This window comes from Pyrgilauda ruficollis, unplaced genomic scaffold, assembly GCF_017590135.1.
Source record: "Pyrgilauda ruficollis isolate IOZ18807 unplaced genomic scaffold, ASM1759013v1 scaffold6, whole genome shotgun sequence".
NCBI classification, from domain to species: Eukaryota; Metazoa; Chordata; class Aves; order Passeriformes; family Passeridae; genus Pyrgilauda; species Pyrgilauda ruficollis.
This window is the reverse complement of record NW_024527710.1, coordinates 7994276-8017156: the sequence shown is the minus strand read 5'-3', so window position 1 is coordinate 8017156 and position 22881 is coordinate 7994276. Positions and strand designations below refer to the sequence as shown.

Below are 22881 nucleotides of genomic sequence, written 5' to 3'. Positions count from 1 at the left end.
AGACATCTATATTTTGCTCTTTCAAAAAAAAAATTTAGGTAGGGGGGCTTTCTGCTAATGCAAATAATGAACGTAGCCTAGAGAAGATTTTTGCTGTGAAGTAGAATTTTTTCATTAAATTTTTCCTTACGTGTCAGGTGAAACAAGTTGACTAACTTGAACATAAGATCAACAACAAACAAGCCCCTCCTTAAGCCTACAAACTTCCCATTAAAAAAACAACAGAAAATGAATGACTACATCAAGTTCCAACTTATGCAAATGTAACATATCTGAGCCTCACATAATAATGGAATTGTTGAGTCTTGTAGTGTTGAATAACCAAATTAATCAGACTTATTGAATTACTCTTTCCAGATCTGTACCCCAGATTTGGTGGTGTTTCTGGCATGTTCCAGTCAAAGGCTGAAAGAAAGGTTACTGAAGCGTGCGGAACAGCAAGGAAGACCTGACGATAACCTGAAAGCCACTCAAAGAAGACTAATGAATTTCAAGCAAAATGCAATCCCACTGGTTAAATATTTCCAGGAAAAAGGGCTGATTATCACAGTAAGTTCTTTAGTGTATATCTGTGAAACCTTAATTGTTGTGGCTGTACTTGGCTTCTTGTACTTTAAGACAGGTTAGATGAGTCTAATTCAGTTTTAAGTTAATAGCATGCCTACTTAAGTGATTAATGAAGACAACTAATTCATTGAGCAGTTGACAACAGTTGAATTATTGGCATGTTCTAAGTTACAGACTGTGTCTGGTTGTAATAACACACAGACCTTGGTACCACATGTGGTATGAGAGCACAGATGGCTTGTTTCTTTGCCTTTGATACCCTAAGTAGTTCACATTGGTATGTGCTCCTCACAGCAAGTGTGACTAATTCTTTGTGCTGGTCAGACTCATGATAGGTAAAAGCATCCTTAATTGCAAAGTCATCAATTAATATTAATAGCCTTAATTATGTAATTCAGCATCTTTCTGAATTTCAAGATGAAAATCCCAGGAGATTATTACGTTAGCTTCTCCAGAGCGTATGTGTTCCAGGTTAAGGACTTTGATTAACTCTGTTTTCAAGGATGAGAGGACTAAGATTCTTGCAAGTTTTTCTTTACTGTTGAGGAAGTGTGTATTTTGAGATGTTCCTATAGCCTTTACAAGTGCTCCTATGGAATGTGTTTCTAGCTCTTCAGGAAATATATGCCTTTGTGCATAAAGCATGTGGGGCATCTGGATAGAATTGCATTTCTGTGATGGGACCTGTAAAACAGATTTTGTTCTTATGGAAGTTTCATCCACTTTTTAACTCTGTTTCTTGAGAGTCCTGAAGATAATTTAAATTGCAATGTTCACCTTAGATATCCTCTTTTCTTTTTGAAGAAAGCAGATGTTTATGATGGGTATGGAAATGAAAATATAGCATATGAAGATTAAATTACTACAGCACAAAGGAAACAGCATATAGAGCAAATATTGCACTTATTCATGCTACTTCCCTAGCAAAGGAGGAAGAAAGAGAGAAAATAGCATTCATCCTGCTGCTAATAATGCTGAACCTGAAAGACACTGAAATACTGTGCAGATAAGAGTAGTGTAAGAACTAGAACATAAAATAGAATTACAGTAGCATAATTCCCAGAGGAGTGAATCCTTGAGGCAAGGTCACACAAGGTCAACATTGACTAGAAGGAAATAAAAATATTTACATTTTTCTTAAATCCCTACCTGCACTTTGTCACTGCTATTTAAAGCTGTAAATCTCAGATACTTCTAGCCAGCATCATGGTTCTACTCAGGGGAGAAAAGCAGGACCATTTGTCTTACAGAGTGTTATAATTTTAGAATCACAACTAATATTTTATACATCTACGTAATAAATATGTTGTTCTTCATCAATAATAGATGGGGAAAAAAGGAAAAATTCACTGAAATATAACTAAATATTATTAATAAGAAGACATTATATCTATATAAAATTATAATCTATATAAAGTGTTAGACACTTTATGAGCAAGAAATAAAAATATAAATTCCCAAAGACGATTCATTTTCATGCTCCAATAAAAATAACTGTTAAAAGCAGTTATTTCATACTGCTTTTAACATACTTTGGTTAATAGAATTAAGAGCCACATTCTTAATTTCAGCTCTTACTGGTTAGCTTCCTTAGGTGTACGTCTTGCCCTTCATCTTTTTTTTTTTCACATGATCTGTGATAATTTGCTACAGTACCCAGGTTGTGCTTGTTTGGTGCTCTGTATGCCTTATGTTCTCAGTCTCAGCCTGGTGTACCTGCTCTCACAATCTGATCCTGGTTTCTGTTTTTAAGGAAAGAAGTGAGGCCTCCACCTACGGTACTTCTAAGAAATAGGGAAATACAACTCTGTCCTTTTTGAAAAACTCCCTCTTTGGAATAATTATATGTAAAGTTCATTATAATTAACAGAAGTAAATATGCGATATTTTCATGAACACACAGCCTGTGTTTAAAATTCATTTTAACAATCTGGCAGTAGTCTAACAAATCAGGACCTGACTTAACTCAAATTTAAATTCAGAAGTTACCAAGACTATAACAACACAATATTGGACAGGGAGTATGTAAATAGATGCATATGCTGCCATTTACTGTTTCAGGAACTTTTAACAAATGTTAAAACATTATGTGTTGTTTACCTAGACAATAACTGCACACAAATTACCTGGTGGTGGTGGGGAGACATTAGTTTGGTTAAGTTATAAGAGGGAGAACATGTAGGTACATAGGTGACCTCAAGTACTCTAATGTTTAGCAGAGAAATTCAGTTCTGGACACAGATTTCCAAATCTCCAGTTCATGTGGAGTGTAATCCACTATAGATAATGGTGTAGTTCTTGGAGAGGACATCACTGGGTTACAAAAATCTTTTGGTCAACAGTTATTAAAGCTGCTTTCAAAGAGCTTAGCTGTTCTTAGTAGAACATTTTTTTCCTTGGTCTAGACAGAAAAAATGTTTACGGAGCTCATTGTAGTAGTTTCTCTTACTGGAGGCAGGATTTGGACCAATCTGCCTTATTGACAGTGAATCTACATAATCTTACAGCTTCAATGTCAACCTTGATACATTAATAAGTCTGTGTGCAGTTAAGGGGAAAAAATAAAAGACTGGCTGTAGTGAGACAAAAATACTAAACATTAAAAGAAGACTCTGGTCCTTTTTTAAACAGCCAGAACAAGACAGCATCCTGTGGCATCCATGAAATGCGGATTTCTCTGATATCTTCATTGTTCCACTTGTCCTTTTAGGGAATGTACCATACTTATGAAAACATTCAGAATGACATTCAGATTAGTCAGAGAAGTAAAGAGAACCCAGAAAAAGTAGCTGAAGCTGGAAATGGATTTTGAGCACAAATTTAGAAGTTAAACAGTTGCCGGTGAGGGAAGTAGCTGTCTGCCCTCATAAGCATCAAACAAGCCTAATGGCTGTCAACTGTCACAGAAAAATTCCCCATGGAACTGTGTTATATAAATTTTTTCTCTTGTTTTTGTTAAAAAAGGAGTTTTGCTATAGAACTTGCACATTGACATGAACTTTATCTAAAGGCTGTGACTTATCAAAATGCTGCTGAAGATATAGTTCATTTCCAAAGTTTCTCTGTTATCGTACAGCTGCCCAACTTGAGATGTTGGTTTGGGTTTTTTATTTGTTTGCTTCTGAATGGTGATTCCAAAAGACTTGCACTTATTCATTCTTCATTTAATTTTAAGCCCGTCCCTAGAGAAATATGGGTCCTGCAATCTTTTAAGATGATCCCAAGGTCCATTCAAATCTCACTGATAGCAAACTCTTATGAAAGGCTTCATAGGTCCTTCCAGGTCCTAATGGCAGCCTCTGCCAGGTGTGTCTCCCAAACCAGAATCCAGCTCAGAGAATCTTCTCCTCACTGGAGGAATGTGCATCTGGTTTGGCAGAGCACAGGACAAGTAGATGCCTTTGTTTTCTTGGTGCCAATATTTGCCGTTCAGCTTTTGCACTAAACAATTGTTAAAAAGAAAATTTTAAAAATCCCACTCCTCCTTCCCTGAAGTGATGCTAGGAATAGGGACTGTTAGCCACCACCTCCCCCGCGTGCTCTCACCTCCCTGCTGCAGGCTCAGAATCTCATTTACGTGCCATCTGATGCCTGGATCTTGCGTCCTCGGCTGCAAAGTGATACAGACTTGGCAGGAATGCTTTCCCTCAAATGTAGCCTCATTGGTATCTGAGCATGGCCTTTCTCCCCATAGGTCAGAGATGGGGATTTGAACCTGCTTTGTTTTCTGGAAGATACTGAGCTGAGATTTCCTATTAATTGGCCCAATGCCAACAAAATATTTCCAGAAGCCTCTCAGTAGTTTTAAAAATACAGCAGCCATAAGCACAGTCTTTAAGGAACATTTTCGATGTGTTTTTAACCTGACTACTACATAGGATCTTCAGAGTACTTCTGGCTTCTTGGGCATGACCAAGTGGACATGCAAAGAGGAATTCAGACATCTAGAGCATCTGGAGCAAACCTTCAATGTTTTAGGACCTTTTCAAATCAAACAACTGTAGGCAGCTCTTTGTGGGAACCTTGAGACCAGAGGTTTTGTTTTTGATTCAGGAGTCTCCCTCTGTTTTACTGCATGGTAAATCTTTATCTAGCTCCATGAATGTATATGGTTATATAATAATTTAAAAATTTCTGTAGAGGAAAAATTAGAGGTGAGATGGGAAATAATGACTATCATATATTCATTTTTTGGTGATTCAAAGCAGTGAAAGGTAAGTTGAAGCCTAAAACAAGTAACCAGAGCTTTGTGTCACAGAAAGTCACTGAAAATTAAGGTTTTCTATGTCTCTCCTATATTTGATAGCCCTTCTGCAGAAAAAGTGGGCTAAGAGCAAGAACCTGGAGCTGTTTCCTGTAAAACTGCTGAACTAGGGAAAGCTTACACATGTTCTAATCACTGCTAGGTTTTACACTGCGTCTCAACACTATTTATGTGGTACCATTTTGTCAGATTTTGAAGAACATACAAAGAAGGTCCGTAAATGAATTTTATCTAGAAATGAGTCTAAACAAACTGTTTGTAAATATATACACATTTTATATGGGAATGACAGATGAGTAATTTGTGCATATATAGAAGCATGTGCACCATAAACACTTTCAAATTTCAAAATATTTTCAGTCTCCCATTTTATGCTTTATGTCAACAAGTATATCAGACATACCAATGTCTGCCAGAGAATGACCAAGGATGGAAACTTGCCATCTGTGTACATAGAATCATGAAGAGAAACCTTGAGGGTAGAAATCCTTTGCTGAGGTGAATAGTATCAGTGCAACACTATGTTCTCTTCTAACTTTGGAAGTATGATAATTTAAACAGCAACAAGCTTTTTGAAACTCGCCCTGCCTTTTGTACACCCAGTGACTTGAATGAAAAGATGACTCTGAAAAAAAAAGAAACAAACTTTGACCAGTCTGGCTATAGAATTAGGCAGTGATGAGTGCATGGGCCAAGCTGATTTAGGAACTCCAGAAAGAGAGAGGGAATGTTGCTTTTGACAGCCATACTATCCCAGATTTTATCCATTTCTGGCACTGTGAAAGCTGATACATGTTTAAAATTAACAGACCGTTTTTTTACAGATCTGAAACTAAAACTGAGATAAGTAATTAAGCCAAGTTATCATGCAGAGGAATGAACTGTAGGAGATGTTTAAAATAACATGCCCTAAATATTCTTCAAGTTATTTTAAACAGTTCATCTTAAGGTAATTAAGCTGTGTCCTTTGGGTGAATAGCAGATTCTAATTTCGTTCTTGTAGTTAAAGTGATGCTTAAAGAAGATTAATTTTTCTTATTTAGATGAGATATATTAAGAAACTAGATTGGAAAAAATATCTTCTCTGAGAAGACCTTTTGTATTGAATCAGGAATATTTATCATGCATAAGCAAATTTTCCTATCCTGAACCACAGCTGATTTGGTGAACATCCAACTGAAAAACCAAAGCTGCATTTCAGCCCTGCATTGCTGTAAACAATAAAAACCCAATTTCTTACCCAAAGTTCCATTAATGATTTCCAGCTCTAATTACCAACAGTGGATCTTCCCACTGGTGAAAAGCTCATAGTTGGTGACTTCATGATTTTATGGCAAACTACTTTGTTGTCATTTGCTAGAGAAAATTAGCATATTAGCTCATGAAAGTTGCTACTTCAGTAGAATCAAGACAGTCTTTCAGCTCTCACACTCAGTCCCATAAAAATGTTACTACATCTGATAGCTTGTACTCTACAATCCTAGTGTTTATCATCCTTATTTTCTGAACCTATCATTGCTTATAGCATCTAAGTTGCTATCATTAGCTGTTGTTAGCTAGTTCTATTTCCTTATGCAAGTGGCAACTGAATGCTTTTTCTGCTATACTATTCTCAGCTTTGATTCAAAGGACAAAATGAGACTGAGTGAACTGGCCTCTAGTAATCCAATCTAGTACCATTCTGGGATTATTTGAGCATTTCCTCCTGTTTCTTCTTTCCTGTAGATGTACCCTGAAAGAGAGGGGAGACCTAAAATATTCTTATTTTTTAATACATCATAAAGATACATGTATTCAGATTTGTGAATGCTCAGGTGTTGTAATGATGGAAGCCTTTTAAGTGTCAAAACGGTCAGCAGAAAGTCTGATGCTCTTAACATTATGGGCTTACTCCAGTATTTTGGAGTCTTATTTAGGCTTAACAGGGTTAGATGCAGCTACAGTGGAGAACTGAGAAAGCTGAAAGGTTACTCATCCAAAGTGACTCAGGGTACACACTGCATTAGGCAGCACTGAAGTGAGAACTACAGCCTTCCCCTAGGGTGTTTTCCCCATTGCAGAGTATCCTTTTGAGCATTTCTGATGGCTGTTTGGAGGACTTTTTTTTTTTTTCCTAACACAGCTAAAGAATATTACCAAGCAGTGCTTTGAAGAACTGTATGAAATGCTTCCTAATTAGGAAAACACCAGTATTGTGTCAACTCAGCATTTCATTGAAGTAATATATCCTTGTTCCTTACTTCACTGATACTTACACATCAGAAAACCACTAATATGGCTATTTTGTGTTTCTTATAACTGTGGTATACATCATTTTGTGTTAGCACGAACATCTTTGCACAGCATCACTTTTTACCATGTAGACATAACCTAAAATCCTTGGCAGGGACTCTCCTGTGAATCCTGTGGTTTGTCTTTGCTATAACTATATATGCTTCTGTATCCTCCAGCTCAGTTATCATCTTTCCTACTTCCAGGGTTAATGTTTGTATCTTTCCATCTTACATAGTACTGTAGTTAGTTTCATTAATGGCCAGTGAACACAACTATCTGTTTCTTTGTTGTCAGCATACCACATTCTGCAATTCAGTAATCTACTTAAATAATACAACAGGAAAAGAAGCCTCACAAGACATAACTATAACACTGAAGTCAAAATTATTATCATTTTCTGTGAAGGAAGAACTGTTGTCCCCATTCTGAACTGTTATCTCTTTTTGTGCCAACAGTCAGTCAAACCAGTCACGGTAAAATAAATGAAGAATTAATGCAGAAAATGTAGCATCTTTTCACTGTAACTTGCTACGATCAGTTATTTATATCTAGGATTGTTCATAAATATGCTACCCCTTGATCAGTTTTGTTAAAAATAAAATTGCTAAAACTACATTGCTTTTTGGCAAATCTTAACATTTTTTCATTGTGTTCTCCACTGAATTTTTCCTCCTGTCTTTAATCAGAATGTCAAATTGAAGCTCCACATTCATGTTTTCAATACCAGTACTTCAAAATTCTCTGCTCTGTATAGCATGCCAGGTCTTGTCTTTTCTTGTATTATACCATCCATTCTATTTTGGTGACACTATAGTTTTTCTAATGCCAAGGTCATCTCCCTCTCTTACCACTGCAAGATGCCAATTAGGCAATTTGAAAATATACTTTCCTAGTTTCCTGCCATGTCCTGCCTTCTGGGCTTTTTTTGGTCTGCTTTACTGAAAAGAACAGACTTCTCTGTAAATGCAGAGTCCTTAACTAAAAGGGAACCTAGAATGTGGGCAATACAGCTCTTAGTCAGGTTGCTTGTTAAATTTATTGGTCCCTAAGACATTGGAAAAATATATCCAGCAATCCTCTTTGTGTCTGCACCTTACTGCAAGAATTTCACCCTATAGATTCTACATAATACAGATTCACGTAACCCCAAGGTACGTAATTTCTGTTTCTTTTGCGAGAACATTCTCTCTGCTCTCTGTCAGGCTCTGTGTTGCCTCAGTCTGCTGTAATGGCCATTACAGGTTTTGTGGGTACTTTAGCTTTCATCTCTGACCCTGTTCATGGGGTGCAAGACACAAATGAGCTCAGTTCCAGTACTGTGAACAGAGGGTTTTCTTCATTTATGCATTTCATGTTCCCTCATATCTCTTGATCTTTAGAAACAGGGTCAGGAGCCATGTGAATTCTGAAATGAGCTTGGTTTTAAGGACTATTCATTATATCCTTGAACTACAGCCAGGAGACCACTCCTCAGAAAAATCAGTAAATTTAGTAGGGTGAGTGTAACAGAGAATAAGTTAAGCAAATTTGGGTATTCTCTCATAGGTTAGGTCAGCACTTGGCAACAGAAACCATGTCAGTGTTTCTTGGAAAGATGCCTCTGCTGAAACCCTGAGCTTAACAACCACTCATGTTAGTGGGAACTTTTGAAAGAATTTATTTCATAGCTTCTTGTTAAGGCTGCACAAGAGTTTGTTATAACCCCAATCTGATAACATACCTTGTAAATATTAATTATTCCTTTGGGTTAAAGGTTACAGTTGATCTTTTTACATCGAGAAAATTTGAAACAAAACTGAAAGATTCCCTTTTCCCCCATGAATTACACAAGCATGGGGACCCTTGCCGATTGGTTTTTTAAAAGTGCCTTGGAAAAAGATTTACTAGAAGATAACTGGTATTTGCCATATGAAACAAGGCCTAAATCTAACCTTTTTTGAGTACATGGTCTGGCTTGAGGATGAAAAAGGACAAATAAAAAAGTCTTAAGCAGGAATAGACGCTTGTGAGAACTTCTCTACTGGAGTATGGATGAGAACAAGCGCACAGAAAGCATCTACCCTTCTCCAGTGGCTATTTCTGTGTGTACAGGAGTTGTGCTGCTCCGAGAGGAGGGTGTGCAGGGAACCTACTGGAAATGAAATACAGGGAAGTACCAAGGGTCTCATTACAGGAGGCAGAAGAGTGTTGAGCTAAATTAGCTGGTATGCAACAGCAAGTGCTTGCAGAGCCAGCAGCTAATGGGCTCTCTGCAGACTCCTGATTCCCACACTGGAGAGAGGAGGAGGCCAGCAACCTCCTCAGATCCGCTGGCTTTTAAAGAAATGGGGGCAATTCTGGAGAAGGGTCTGCAAGATCTTTTGTTTTATGGAGTGCTTGTATTTAGTCAGTTCCCAATCTCCCTTGGCATAATTTCAATAGAGAGTAAGCTTTACAAATAATTAGGATCTGCCTACAAATTATTTTTCTTCTTTTTTAATAGAGACTACTCTCAATACTAATAGAATCAAATAAGAGATGACAGTCCTCTGGAAGTTTGGACACTGACTTCCCAAAGTTTCGGGGAACTAGAACACTATAATAAAAACTATAGGAAATTTTATTTCCTTTGTAGCAATAATGGCTGTATTAAACATAGTCATTGTCTGAATTACAGTTTTAGAAAACTAATTTTAGGAACTCGCATATCTGAACTGTCTTGAAAACTCTGTAAATCTTGTTGTTGGTTCTATAAATTATCACAAGTCCACTTTTAGATGGAATGAGTATTGATACTTCCTGCTTAACATTTATCATGCCTGTTGGAGAGTGAAAAAAATAATTTACCTGGGATATAATACTCTCTAAGAGTTACAAGAGCTAATAAGATTTAGGATATGCAAAAGGAGAGAATTGGAATTGTATTAATGATTACTAATTAGGAGATTTTTGGTGGGAACCCATTTAAATTTTCTTTTTTTTGTCACGATATATTTTTACTGTCAGGTTATCCAAGTAATTTTATTCAAAATTAAAGCAAAAAAAATTATAGGAAAAACAAGGAATAAATATTCAAAATATTTAGTTTTCTATCTCACTACAGCTTAAACCATTGGGGAGAATAGGTACATAAAATCCCCTCAATCCCTTTCATATGCAGAAAAATTGGGATGTATTCACACTGTCTCTTTTTCCACTTTAAGTAGTTTCACTGCAAAAGTAAACAAACCTTCAATTTCTTTAATGTGTTCTTTTAATTAGAATTCTAAACAGAAAAAAAGTGCAGTGGAAGATGTCTTTAAGCCTTCATAAATGAAGGCTTAAAGATATCCAAGTAATCAAAACTAAACATCAAAAATCTTAATACTAAAATTGTTCTATCCCTACAACTTGCTTTTAGAACTTCTTACATTTGCTGAATATATTAACAAAAAAGACTCAGTTCCTGTTTTCCAAGGTCTGTAAGTGCCAGGGTCCAGAGCCTATGCCATTCACTCTGGATCACATGAATGGTTTTAGTAATAGTTTTATCAGTAGTGAAATTTTAATAATAAAGGCAAACATAAATCACACATTCGTTATCTTAAGGTAAATTAAAAACAACATATGGTTGCTAAATTTTTGAAATAGCTACTATTTCTAGTCACTGTTTGAGTCCCAGTCATTACTACAACACTGGGGAAGGCTGACAGAGACAGACAGACCTTCTGTGTACTTTTAACTGTTTTATATTACAAAGACAAACACTTTGAATGCACTTAATTTTGTAATTCATTGCCCATGTTTTGCTGGGGTCCCAGTAGAAATTAATATCACTATGTAGCTGCAAGATTGAGCACCCATACTAGCGCAAGGCAGCAAATGGAAAGGTGGAAGCTTCACAAATATTTCTTTTACCAGGTCACATTGAAATCAGCCAAACAACCTCAGTGTGAGGAACAGCACCATGTGTCCCACCCAACAGAAAAACAGAGCAGTGGTGAAGGAGCTGCTGTGATGGAGAGCGGTAGCCAAAACTATATTAATACAGAGACAACCCCCAGTTATAAAAGAATTACTGTTCAGTAAATGTAAATTTACTGAATTGGTGGATTCTGGTTTAGAATATCAAAAGCTCTAATTTTCTTCATACATTGAAGGAAAAGTCAGTTATAGCAGTTTTTATATGAATACTCAATATATGTTGCTCAGCTTGCTTTTGCAATAAATTATTTATACTTTAACAATATGTTAATACCAACTATGGTATTAGACCTCAAGTGTTGGAGTTTCAGGCATTCTGTAAAGCACTTAGCTCAAACAAACAGCCAGAAGAGAAGTTGTGAAATTCTAATAAAAGAAAGCTTACAGAGGCTTCATTTTGATCTTTCTTGGGTCTTTGTTTTCATCTTTCACCTGCAACACACATTATTGTCACATCACATGCATTTCTTTTCCACATCCTTATCCCTTCTCAGATTGAATTTAATTTCCAGTTTTCTGACCAATACATTGGCCATTTTCTGTGCCAAAATGTTTCTTGGACATTTATCGTGCTTTTTAAAAGAAATTAATTTTATTAGTTAGGGCTTCCCTACGATTATATTTCATTTAATAGCCTCTGGGAAGAAATATTGTCAAAAGCTTAAAAAAAGTTAAACAAATTATGTCAATCAGTTCCACTTCATCCACGTGTTTTATGATATTTAAAAAATGCTTTCAGCCTACATAATCATGTGGGATTTTGTCCTACATTTGTTTCCAAAAAATACATGCTAGATGCAAGAATGTCATATTCCGTGATGACTAAAGCAATCGTTTCTGTCAGTGTCTCCTTAGCTTGCCAGCTTTCATTTATAAATCAAGTAGTCTCCTTTTTGCTCTGAAACAACATGCTCCAATAATTTAGATGTCAAAACAGAACTTTCTGGTACAGAAATTAAAATAGCAGCAGCTCACTTCTTGCTGCAGGAAACAAACTCATATCCTTCCTGCAGCAGCACAATTGGAAGTTGGCTTTATGAGCCATCCTGAACTCAGACTGACATCTGCTGAATATTATCCTCTTTGATAGGAGTCCTACTTCTAGAGATAAATAATTTATTCCATGAAAATTTAGTACTTTTTAGCTCAAGATGACCAAAGGAGGGCTTATTGTCAAGGATTCCAATACCATTTATGAAGTTTATTAATATAGAGACCACTAGCGAAAATGCTGCTTATCCTGGGTCAGAATTTAGTTAAATACACAGAACTGTGTAACTGAGAATTAAAATTTATTTTTGTTTTCCAAGGAAAACAGAAAAGTCAAAAAATTTCAAACATTCCAGATTTTACAGTGTGAAATTCCATTTTAAAAAGCTACAACTATTGCAGATGAAATTATTTGTGTTGCTAAGGTCCTAGATTACTAAAAATGTCACATTATTTCTTGACTTAAATGCAGATTTTTCATATGAAACACCCACATCATCCAATGTTTAAGCGTATGGTTTACCCTATACTTGTTCTTGCAGCTGAGTCATTAGTCCTCGTGCTTGAGTAACTGGCTAAATTTGCAGCTGAAATTAACTCAGGACATTTTTTTGCTGGATTTCAGATGGTAGCATTCTTCCTTAGAAAATTGTGATGATGCATAGGCAAAAATTATATTTTTGGTAATAATTGTTATCAAGTCATCTAATAGTAAAAGACCAGACAACAATATTTTAGTATTTTGCTTTCAAAATCTCTTCCAAAAAAGCCAACAGGAGAAATGCTATTGATCTTGAAAGGGAATTATTTGGCTATATTTGGCAGCAGCATCAGTGTTTTTCTTTAAAATTAATTGCAAACTGTCAATAGAAGAAAATAGTATTTATAGGAAGAAATGTCTTTTATTTCTGATTTTTTCTAATTTTTTTTGTTTTCTTATTTAAATTACAGTTGTTGCTCATTGGATCTTTTGGGAAAGCCAGTGTCACTGTATATTTATTCAGGGTGCCTGTCTGTAACTTGTACATGCTGTGGGAGCTGATGCTAGAAAATTGTTTGGTTTTGTTTTAAACAAGAGTGACACAGGAGCTCTATAGGCAGGGGGAAATGTATATTTTAAAAAACTTTAGTCAGGAAAAGTCTCTCTGCACACAAACATACTGCTTAATGTAGTTTAGTTATAGGGCTCACTCTGCCTGAGAAGTGCTGTTGCTGTCAAAATTAGCAAAAAAAGAAGGGTATTGAGGAAAGCATTTTTTTGAACATATTGGTGATCAGAGCTGTTTCACTGAACTGGGTGCTCTGAGAATGTGAATATTCCAGTATTCATTTCATGGGGTACTGGAAGAAATAAGGGAATTGTGCTGTAGAAACTGATCATTAACTGGTTTATTCCCAAAGAACAAGGGTACATCCAAGCCTCATAGAAGCCTTCATAGATAAAGGTGGAAGAAATACTACTGGAAGACAAACATTATTATTGTGGAAAGAAAAAACAAAGGCCTCTGGGGAAGAGCTGGGTAATTCTAGATCCTTCTGTAATGTCCCTGAGCTTTATAAAGCAAAGTGAAAATTACAGCTTTTATTGACTGAGCTTCATGCCACTTGTTTGTATCTCTCTGCCCTTTGTCTACATTTCAAAATACTGAATTTTACATTAATGCTTCATTGTTGCAGCATCACTGAGCTCTGGTAAATAAAAAAGGCAAGCTAAGGCACAGAGGGCTGTTAAAGCTGTGTGAGGATTTGGACAGCTTCGAGTCATGCCTGACTGTCTGTAATCAGTAATGTCTTTCCCCTTCCTTTGGCGTTAGGTGCATTAAAGTAAAAAATCAAACCATTTATTCTAGACCCAGTGGAGGTAGAGAGTAAGATGATTTCTCCCTCAGGCTGAATGTTTTCCTGGGTTCTACAGGAACAGAGTAAAAATTAATTCATGGAGCATCTCCTAACTCAGACCATAATTAAGTTTTCCATTCAAGCTCTTCAGAAGTGATCTGTCTGCATGCTCAACACCACTGTTCTGTTTCTTTTTAATACAATTTGCCTCTTTAAAAGCAATTTCCTTTAAAAAATAAATGCATAGTGAAAATAATTCCAACAGTGGAATGTATATTTTTTAAAATAAGGAAAAGTGTTTGTATTTCCAAGGTAGAAAAGATCTCTATATGTTCATATACTAAAGCATTTCTTTGATTTTTATTAATCTTCAAAAATAATTAACATCGTTTACTTTGCTATAGAAGCTGCTAAACAAACATAATACATATCAGGTGCAAGTTTTCCATGATTTCCAAAGTGAATATGCACACAGAGTTTATATGCAGAGATGCTGGCTGTATTTATACCTTGAAAAGTTCCTGCTAGAAGTAAATTATCTGAAAAGCCAGATAACCTAGAACACACACATGCAAAACATGTCCTTTTAAATGCTTTGTGAAATAATGCATATGCTGCCTATTTTGGTTCTGATACCTGACGATTTCCAAGATAAATAGAATATTTATGGTAGGGGTCGTGGTAGTGTAGAGAAATGGCTGAAACATTTAGAATTGTTTATTACTGACTATGATAAACTGACTTCAGGTTAACCAGAGTTAGAGATACAAATATGGTGGAGGATAATGCCTACTGGAAGCTCAGAGTCCCTCTAAGGAATGGAGAACATGATGCAAAAATGATTGTGTTAATTAAAGAGCAATACATTTGCTTTCCACATAATAGTCACCAGCCTTCCAGAATAATATCCTTATTGGGAAAAAAATTAACCAAACAGTGCTCTTGCATATGTGCACAGGCAGAAAGGCTTTGTGTCTTAGTGTTATGAAAAATGTGTATGTTCCAAACCTACTCTGTGGCACCATCAGCTTCCCTATTAAACAAGCAATTGCTTCATCCTCTCAAGTCCATTAATTTTCTGTTACCTTGCCACCAAATTATTGATTTCTCCCCTCATCCCCAGTCACATCCAACTCTCCTTCAGTTTGTCTGCTTTCTGCTCTACAAGGGCCTGTAATTGCACCTTGTCTTTCCCATCATCTCTTGCCACCACACTGCCCGAGGCGCTCATTATTATCAGCTGAAAACTGCTGTAAGTCAGGGTGTTGCTCAAATGATCACAGCATAAAGACAGAAGTTCTCCCTCTGTCTACCTATCAAAAGCTATTACTTCACATAAATGTACAAAGACAGGCTATTACTTCTGCTACTGTTGTTTCTTCAGGTGAGAGTTACCATTTCCTTGCTGTTGCTCTGTTCAATATTCCAAGGTACGGAAGCTGGCTTAGCAGTTTTACTGTGAGGGGAGGGAAACTGCCACAACACCTCCACACTTGTGTGCTGTGGCACTAAATTGTTGAGTTTAGCATGAAATAAGAGAAAATCACTTTAAGAACAAAAAAATCAAAACAATTTAAAAAACCACCAAAAAAACCACAAGCCTGTGTTTTGTAGTAATTTCATTGTTTATGGACTGTCAAATTAATACAAAGAGGTCTGTGAATAGAAAAATAGAAAAAAATACAAAATTAGTGGCTTTGAATTGCAACTATTTTGAGTAAATGAGTTTGGGATACAGAAAAGCTACCAGCAGTTGCTGCAGAACTGTCAGCTCCACTCGGGGCTGGAGAACATTTACCCCCATGCTTGTTTACAAGTAGCCCTGGCAGCAATGGATCCTTAGGTACAAGTGAAACTTGAGAAACTAATGATACACGTAGCAGGAGTCTACAATTATTTATGAATCCTCTTTGGAACTCCTGCAGTAAAAAAAAAATAAGGTGCTAAGAGGCTTATTTTAGATAACCCAGCGTATTCCTTAGGATTGTAATAATGGTGTTAATATCTCCAGTTCAGTTTTGTTCTAAATTTCTGTCTGATACCAATTTGTGACCTCTGCTAATTGCATAATGTTTTAAAAATCATTGGTGAGCTCTAGCGTAATTTCAGTTGTAGTTTTTTTTGTGTATGTGGTAAAATATAGTATAAAAATTAATCTGAGATTTCGGAGTATATGATGGAAAATAATGAAAATATTAGAAATAGAGGATGGATTAGAGAGAAATATCTCTCCCCTATGTCCTCATCCCACCGTTTTGAAAGTTTTTTGGTTTTGTTTAAGTGGATCACTAAAAATACTTTATAATAGTATTATATTATACTATTTATTATATAATATATTATATTATATTATACTATTTATAGTATTTTAATAGTTCCCTGAACTCCCAGTCTGCACATTCCAGCTTCATTTCAGTGCCTCTGCTTATTGGTTTTCCTATACAAGTCTTCAACTTATTTTTCTCACCCCCCATCCCAATGGTTATTATACTACTTTATATATTTTTCCTCACATATTTCTTTGCTGTTTTCCCATGTTGCTGGTGTTTTTCTTTTGATTTTTCCACTTTCTCTAGAAGTAACTGCACAAGTCAATTGTAATTATTAAGAGAAGCAAACTGGGGATGGATCAACATAATGAAGGGATTTCTGTGTGGGTGTCAAAAAATGGTAAAGCAGCACCTATCCCTCAACAGTGTGTCTCACTTTACCTTTTGGTATTACCAAGGGTAAAATAGAACCAGTTCTTGTTTGTTTTCAATCCTTCAGGAGCAAATCCCTGTCTAAATCAGGATGAATAATAACAGTGTGTTCTCATCGCATTTGTAGCTGCTGAAAATCATTATAACTTGCTCAATCTTATGACTCTCCTTATTTTACTAGGATTGCCAGCTTTTCAACCAAAAATACCAACACTTAAGGGACAGTTGTGCAATCTGGCTTCTACACTAGATATCTCTTAAAAGCATGGGAAAACCATGGTACAAGAAGCCATGTTCTCTTTTCTACAGATAAACCTTTTTTTTTAATTTAAGAAGAAATTGATCCTCACTGCAGGTGATAATATATGGGTAATTTTTCCACTTCCTAAACAACAATTTTGTTTCACTTCCATGCATCTGGTTTATGGATTACGAAGCCCGAAGTGACAGCTCTGGCTACGCAGAGCAATACTGCAGACTTCCTGAATTAGATCCTATTTTCATTTTAGTAATATTTTTATTTTAAGGAATAATCTAAAATTTTCAAAAAATGGGGAATCTAAAGACATCACTAAAGACAGTTATGTCAGAATAAATTTTGCTGTTTGCTTCCATTTTGAATTTGTCTCACTTGTTCTTCATTATTGCATCTTACAATTTTGTCTTCTGGCTATAATAACTTCTAAAATTTTTCTTTCTCATGGAAAGGTACAGGAAAAAGATCATTGTTATAGCCTGTCTGAAGCCCCTCCAGTTTATCAGCTGTGGATACTGAAACCGCCTTGAGCTTTCACCCATGTGGCAAACACTACAATGTTATGTTATATTTAATTTGGGCATGGCTTATTTTCTTTTCATTGACATCTATCATGTCCTAAAATAGAGGACATTTTCATCTACTGTTGTAAATGTTATTTAACTACAAGTTTGCTTGTAGCTTTTTTATGCTTTCTTCATTTCTAACTTTATTTCAAGCTGCACAAACAAGAACTCCACGGAAGTCTGCTGCAATCAGATTTCTTACTAGCTTTCCTGTACTCCGGTTTGAAAGGCTATTGGCATCTCCCCCTATTTTGGGAATGTTTTAGATAAACCACCTGCAAAAACTGTGAAAACCAGCAGTCTCATTGGAGGTGAAACAGTTCCTAAGGGGCAGTGCCAGGCTGAATGACACCCTCAGCCAAAATTCTAATTAACTGCAGCTTCCTTGATGTTTCTCTCCTGACAGATGTGAGGAGAAAACGCTGCACTTTTTTCTTTAACTCAATATATGGTACTACCAAACCTCCATTTATCATCATGGACCAGTGAGATTTGCAATTTTCTATAAATCAGATAATTTTTCTGTGGAGCTCCTTCTGTTGGCTGGGATTTGTTGGGTGCTTAGTTAGAAACAATAATCATTTTCTCAGTGCCAGCAGCAACAACCACCTGCATTTCCTAAGGTGATTATTTACAATACAGAAGATCTAGAAAATATTTTTCATCATTTTTATTTAACTCCATGCCAGTGACAGGCTCTGCAATTCAACAATGCTCATGTGAAAATGAGATAAATTTTCCAGATAATTCATCATTAAGCCAGTTTACTTAAAAAAATAAAACCAAGTACAACCCCCCCCCCCCCATATACTTTAGGAAGGTTCGTGAAACTTTTCAGAGATTTAGATTGGTTTCCTAAAGAAGAAATGGGATGCTCTTATCCACTGAGGTCCTCCCTAATCTTTTTCTGCCCCAACAAAGCAGAGACAGCATAGAACAAAAACACAATTAGTGCCTCATGGAGGGACATGCCATAAAGTAAGGTCAGACCTCAAACCCCTTTGGCCACACAGGGAAAAAATGCTTTGCTTCTTCCTGCATCACTGGTAAAGAGTATAACAATGCAGACAACAATACAGTTAATGTTTAATAAAGTTACACTTCTATAAAACATAAGCCTTGACTATAATTAAACTGAAACATCCATTAAGATACCCCTAGGTGACTTAGTTGCAAAGTACTATGTATTGAAGCAAGTAGGGATTTGTTTTCAGTAAGGAAAGCAACCTATGGATTTAGACAGGTTCTGCTAAAAATACAAGTTTTACTGCTGTTTGTTCTGTGTGGCTAGGGTTGTTTGAGTACCGTTTATCTTTTATTCAAGCCTCCACTAATTACCAAAGGATTTAATTTTAAAATATTTAACATTTCAGTGAAGTACAGAACTCACAAGGTTACTTAGTTTCTTTCAAAAATAATTTTTCCATGGAAGCTACCTTGCCTTCCTGTGGCTCAGGGTATTACAATTCTCATTTTGTGAGGGGAATACTGAATCTATGTGCAAGCTTCAAATAATTGGTTTTCTTTGGGTGACAATATAAGCTTTCATTACAAAGCCCAGACTTTTCAGAATGCTGAAGCACAGCTGGTGTTCTTTGAATAGGAAAGTTGGTGTTTCAAATTCTTGGAACCTTTAGAACATTTTGAGATTGATCAAGTGTTTTTTTGTGGTGAACTGGATTATTCAGAGGAATGCTATTAATGAGAAAGCAAGTCTGTCATCTCTTCAAGTGTAGTGTCACCTACACAATAATCAGACACAACCTGATTACAATTTACTGGGTTTTATGCATACACATACCCACAGAGATGATATATGTCTTCCCTAGCATACAATAGGAGCACTCTTTTCCTATCAACAGGGACATTCCAAAGTTGCTCCTTCTGTATTGATAATAAATTGCCCAAAAGTTTTATTTTATTAACAGATGTTATTTAAACAGCTTTATTTAAAATCTATTCTTCCACAAGCCTTGGTTTTGACACAAGTTAAAGTGTAATCCCTCTAATAGGTAAGCACAGACAAATTTCTGCTTTAGATTTTTTTTCAAAAAAGCTTTGAGTTATGGCAAACACTAAATGGCAGAAGAATTTCTCAAGATTAGATAAATGTCTGCCCAGACAGATGGTGACTGCTGCAGGATGAACTTCTGAGTGGTCTTCAGGTCAGACTCTCAAACTCCATTTCTAGAACCAGTCAGAAAACTCCATATATTGATATTTATAGCAGACTCATCTATCTGAATATGTGATGATCTAAATAAATAATAATTGATAAGTACAATAAGGAAAATCACAAACCCAGTGTCAAGCATGTCACTGTAGCAGAACTTCCCCCTGCCACAGTCACCTGGCCATAAAAAGAAACCTGTCAGACAGGGCCTAGAAAAAACTTTACAAAATTAAAGTCAAAATTTAAATTATTCATATCTAAAGCAATGGACTGCACACATTAAAATAGAAAGGTTCCTATCAGGAAGGCTTGGGGTGAGAAGTCACAGTACACGATGATGTTCAGCCAAGTAGTAAGCAGTGCCTGATTGCCAACTTTTTTTCTGTTTTTGTTTTTTTTTTAGTTTGATGCAGATAGAGATGAGGAAGAAGTGTTCTCTGACATAAGTTCAGCAGTTGACAATAAACTATTTGCAAATAAAGAGACCGCAGCAGGTGAGTTAATGTAAGATTTAAAGAACCATATTTATTGTACTGCATTTGACATTGGGATGCCTCTTTCATATTCTTCAAATTTGGATATAGGTACTGTAGCAGTCTTGACCGACTGCAAACATTTGCACAATCGGGGACAAAAAGATGTCTTTGTATTTGGAAACTTCATATAGCTTATCCAACAACTTGTTTATCTACAAATTAACATTGAAATACTGTGGCACGTTCACTAAGATATACTATTAATACAAAAATTATGTGAGTTTTCAATTTCAGTTGTCAGCTGTTTCAGTTCAGTGATACCTTGGTGTTCACCAGAAAATCAGTCCTGTGAGATTAATGATCATACTTCCTCCCTAATAATTGGTGTGTGAATATAAGTCAAGTGTTTGGGGATTTTATTTATTTGTTTATTTATTATTTATGCTTACTGAGGCTTGAATATCTTCAAAGTAAAGCCTTTGAGAGACAAAGGACTGTAAAATAATTGAAGCTAAAAATCAAAGCACTGAAAATCCATAACATCTGTCAGAAATGTTTTGCTTGAGGGCAGCAGAGGAATGTTCCTTGGTAACTTCACAACTTCTTCCTTTTACAATGGCATCCCTGGCTGTTTTTCTAATCAACTGCTAGGGTTACTGTGTAGATGATGTCATAAACGTCTTCTGAATGAGCACACAAAAAGAAATTTTGGATAATGTCTAAATGAGATAAAGATGAAGTACCAAGGTGGGGAGATCAAGGGCAGTGAATGCAAGGGGAGCTGGGGTTGGGGAGGATGATGAGAATGACAAGAAGTGCATCAGCTAAAAAGGCCACAGGATTCTAGTGGTCACCCTTGAAATAAGAGGCACAAGAATGAAGATGACTTTCTTTCTCTGTTAGGTGGCACACTTATTTATTTTGTGCTTAGCCTTATTCATAGAGGCAAGAGGTTGATCCCAAACCTAAAATGGCATTCCCAGTGTATAACATTGTGTTGATAATTGCCTCTGGATTCCCTAACTGATTTAAATTCTGGACAGGAGGAAGAGGAAAGAAGTGCCATAAAGGTGCAAGCTCTGACAAACAGCTTGACAAGAGCTAAGCAATTTGCACAAACTGTTTGTGATTCTGGATGAGTTCCAGTCAGTTCCTCGAAAGTCTGATCAATTTAATAAATCCCTCACCAAAATAATTGGATAGCCATGAGCAGATGCCATGCCACATTCACCTAATTAGTGCCTACTTTGAGCACTGATAATAATAAGAAGATTTGAGGGTTCTGTGAGGGTTTCTATGAGATCAGGTGTTTAATTTCTAGAGGTTGCAATTCCAGCATGTCTTGACCTCACTTCTTGTCTTCTAATCTTATTAGTTATATTGCAATATACTGTAGTTCCTTGTAGCAAACATAAACATAGTATTTCTAATATTTTTATGCCTCCACATCAATCTAATTCATGTTATACCTGTAAAATTCAGTTGTAATCAACTTTGTAATATATACCAAAAGAAAACAACTAAAATGTTTATAGATGAAAATACAATTTTCTCATTGTTGCCTTCTACAACATATTAAGACCGTTGCCAAGAGCAACAACCTGTCATGAAACTCAACAGCGTAAGGTTGCAATAAAATTTGTATTAGAAGCATCTTACTGAGAGGAAAATTAAAATGTAATCATTCTAATGCTAATGAGTGCTTCAACAAATTATTTCTATAATATTCCACTTGAAATTTATCTTCTAAGCATTCGTCTTGCCCAAATGCTTATATGCAACATGTATTAATTGAGTTATTAGGTGGTGCTTCAGAGCATTTTCCATAACATAAAAAGGCATTTTTATTTTATTGAGTTTAAACCTGTTATTAAGAGAAGCAGTATATTTTACGGGATAGGCTTAGATTGCTTTTATGACCGTCAGTGCTGAATTGTGTGAATACTATCATTGTTAAAATATGAGTATGGGCATATTTGAGCCAATGAACCATATTGAATAGAATTGCTAGCAGGATTCAAAATAAGTAATGTATTTAAGCAAAGACTGGAAATTCATTAGCTGATTTGCTAAACACAAATGGTCCAAGGAGCAGACTTAATTAATTTGCATGATGGGTCATAGCTACCTTGTGATGGGAAGTGAAGTCAACTGCAGATAAATTTAGACAGATCAGTACAGTCTATTTTCATTGTGTAAGTTAATTTAGTGAACAGTGAAAAAGCAATGCTTGACATTTGCATTTGATACAACTTAAGGATGAACACGTTTTCAGAGAAAGTGCCATGAACCCAGGCTTAAAACACTGAAATGTTTTATAGGACCAAAGACTTTACAGCCATGATCCCCTGGGCTTTGAGGAATTACACACCTGCCTGTGGCAGCCACAGTCTCTCAGCTTTCCGTGATCAATATTGTGCACTTCAGCTTAGGAGCAACAGACATTATGTAAAATACAGCATAAAACATAAAATACAGCCTCATGGTGAAGGAAGGGACTGAGCACAGCCATGCACCCCTCTGGTGCAGGGGTGTCACTGTCCCTGACTATCAGACTTGGCAGGGGTAGCACCTGTCAGCACATCCTTGTACAACTGCAGCCACCTTTAATTAACCTTGTCCCTCTGTGCTGTGTCACTGGATCCTCTCAGATTCCTCACAAGACAAATTTTTATGAAAGATGCCTTCAGTGTCAAGACACAAAACATGGCAAAAAAAGGGATTGCATTCTAGCTCTCTGCTTTTTTGTATTTCAGGCTGTTCCTCCCCAGAGACCTGATGATTCAGTTAATGGGGATTGAATAAAAACTTTCAACTGCTTTATTTTTTAAT

General features: G+C 36.1%; 1 protein-coding gene across 1 annotated transcript in view; it reads left to right on the top strand.

The window, feature by feature from the left end:
• AK5 (adenylate kinase 5) overlaps nt 1-22881 on the top strand; it is an 83545-nt gene that overhangs the window by 19469 nt on the left and 41195 nt on the right. The window contains exons 6-7 of the mRNA XM_041482997.1: nt 358-549; nt 19977-20067. Coding sequence (XP_041338931.1) covers nt 358-549; nt 19977-20067 — 283 coding nt within the window. The remainder of the gene's footprint in view (nt 1-357; nt 550-19976; nt 20068-22881) is intronic.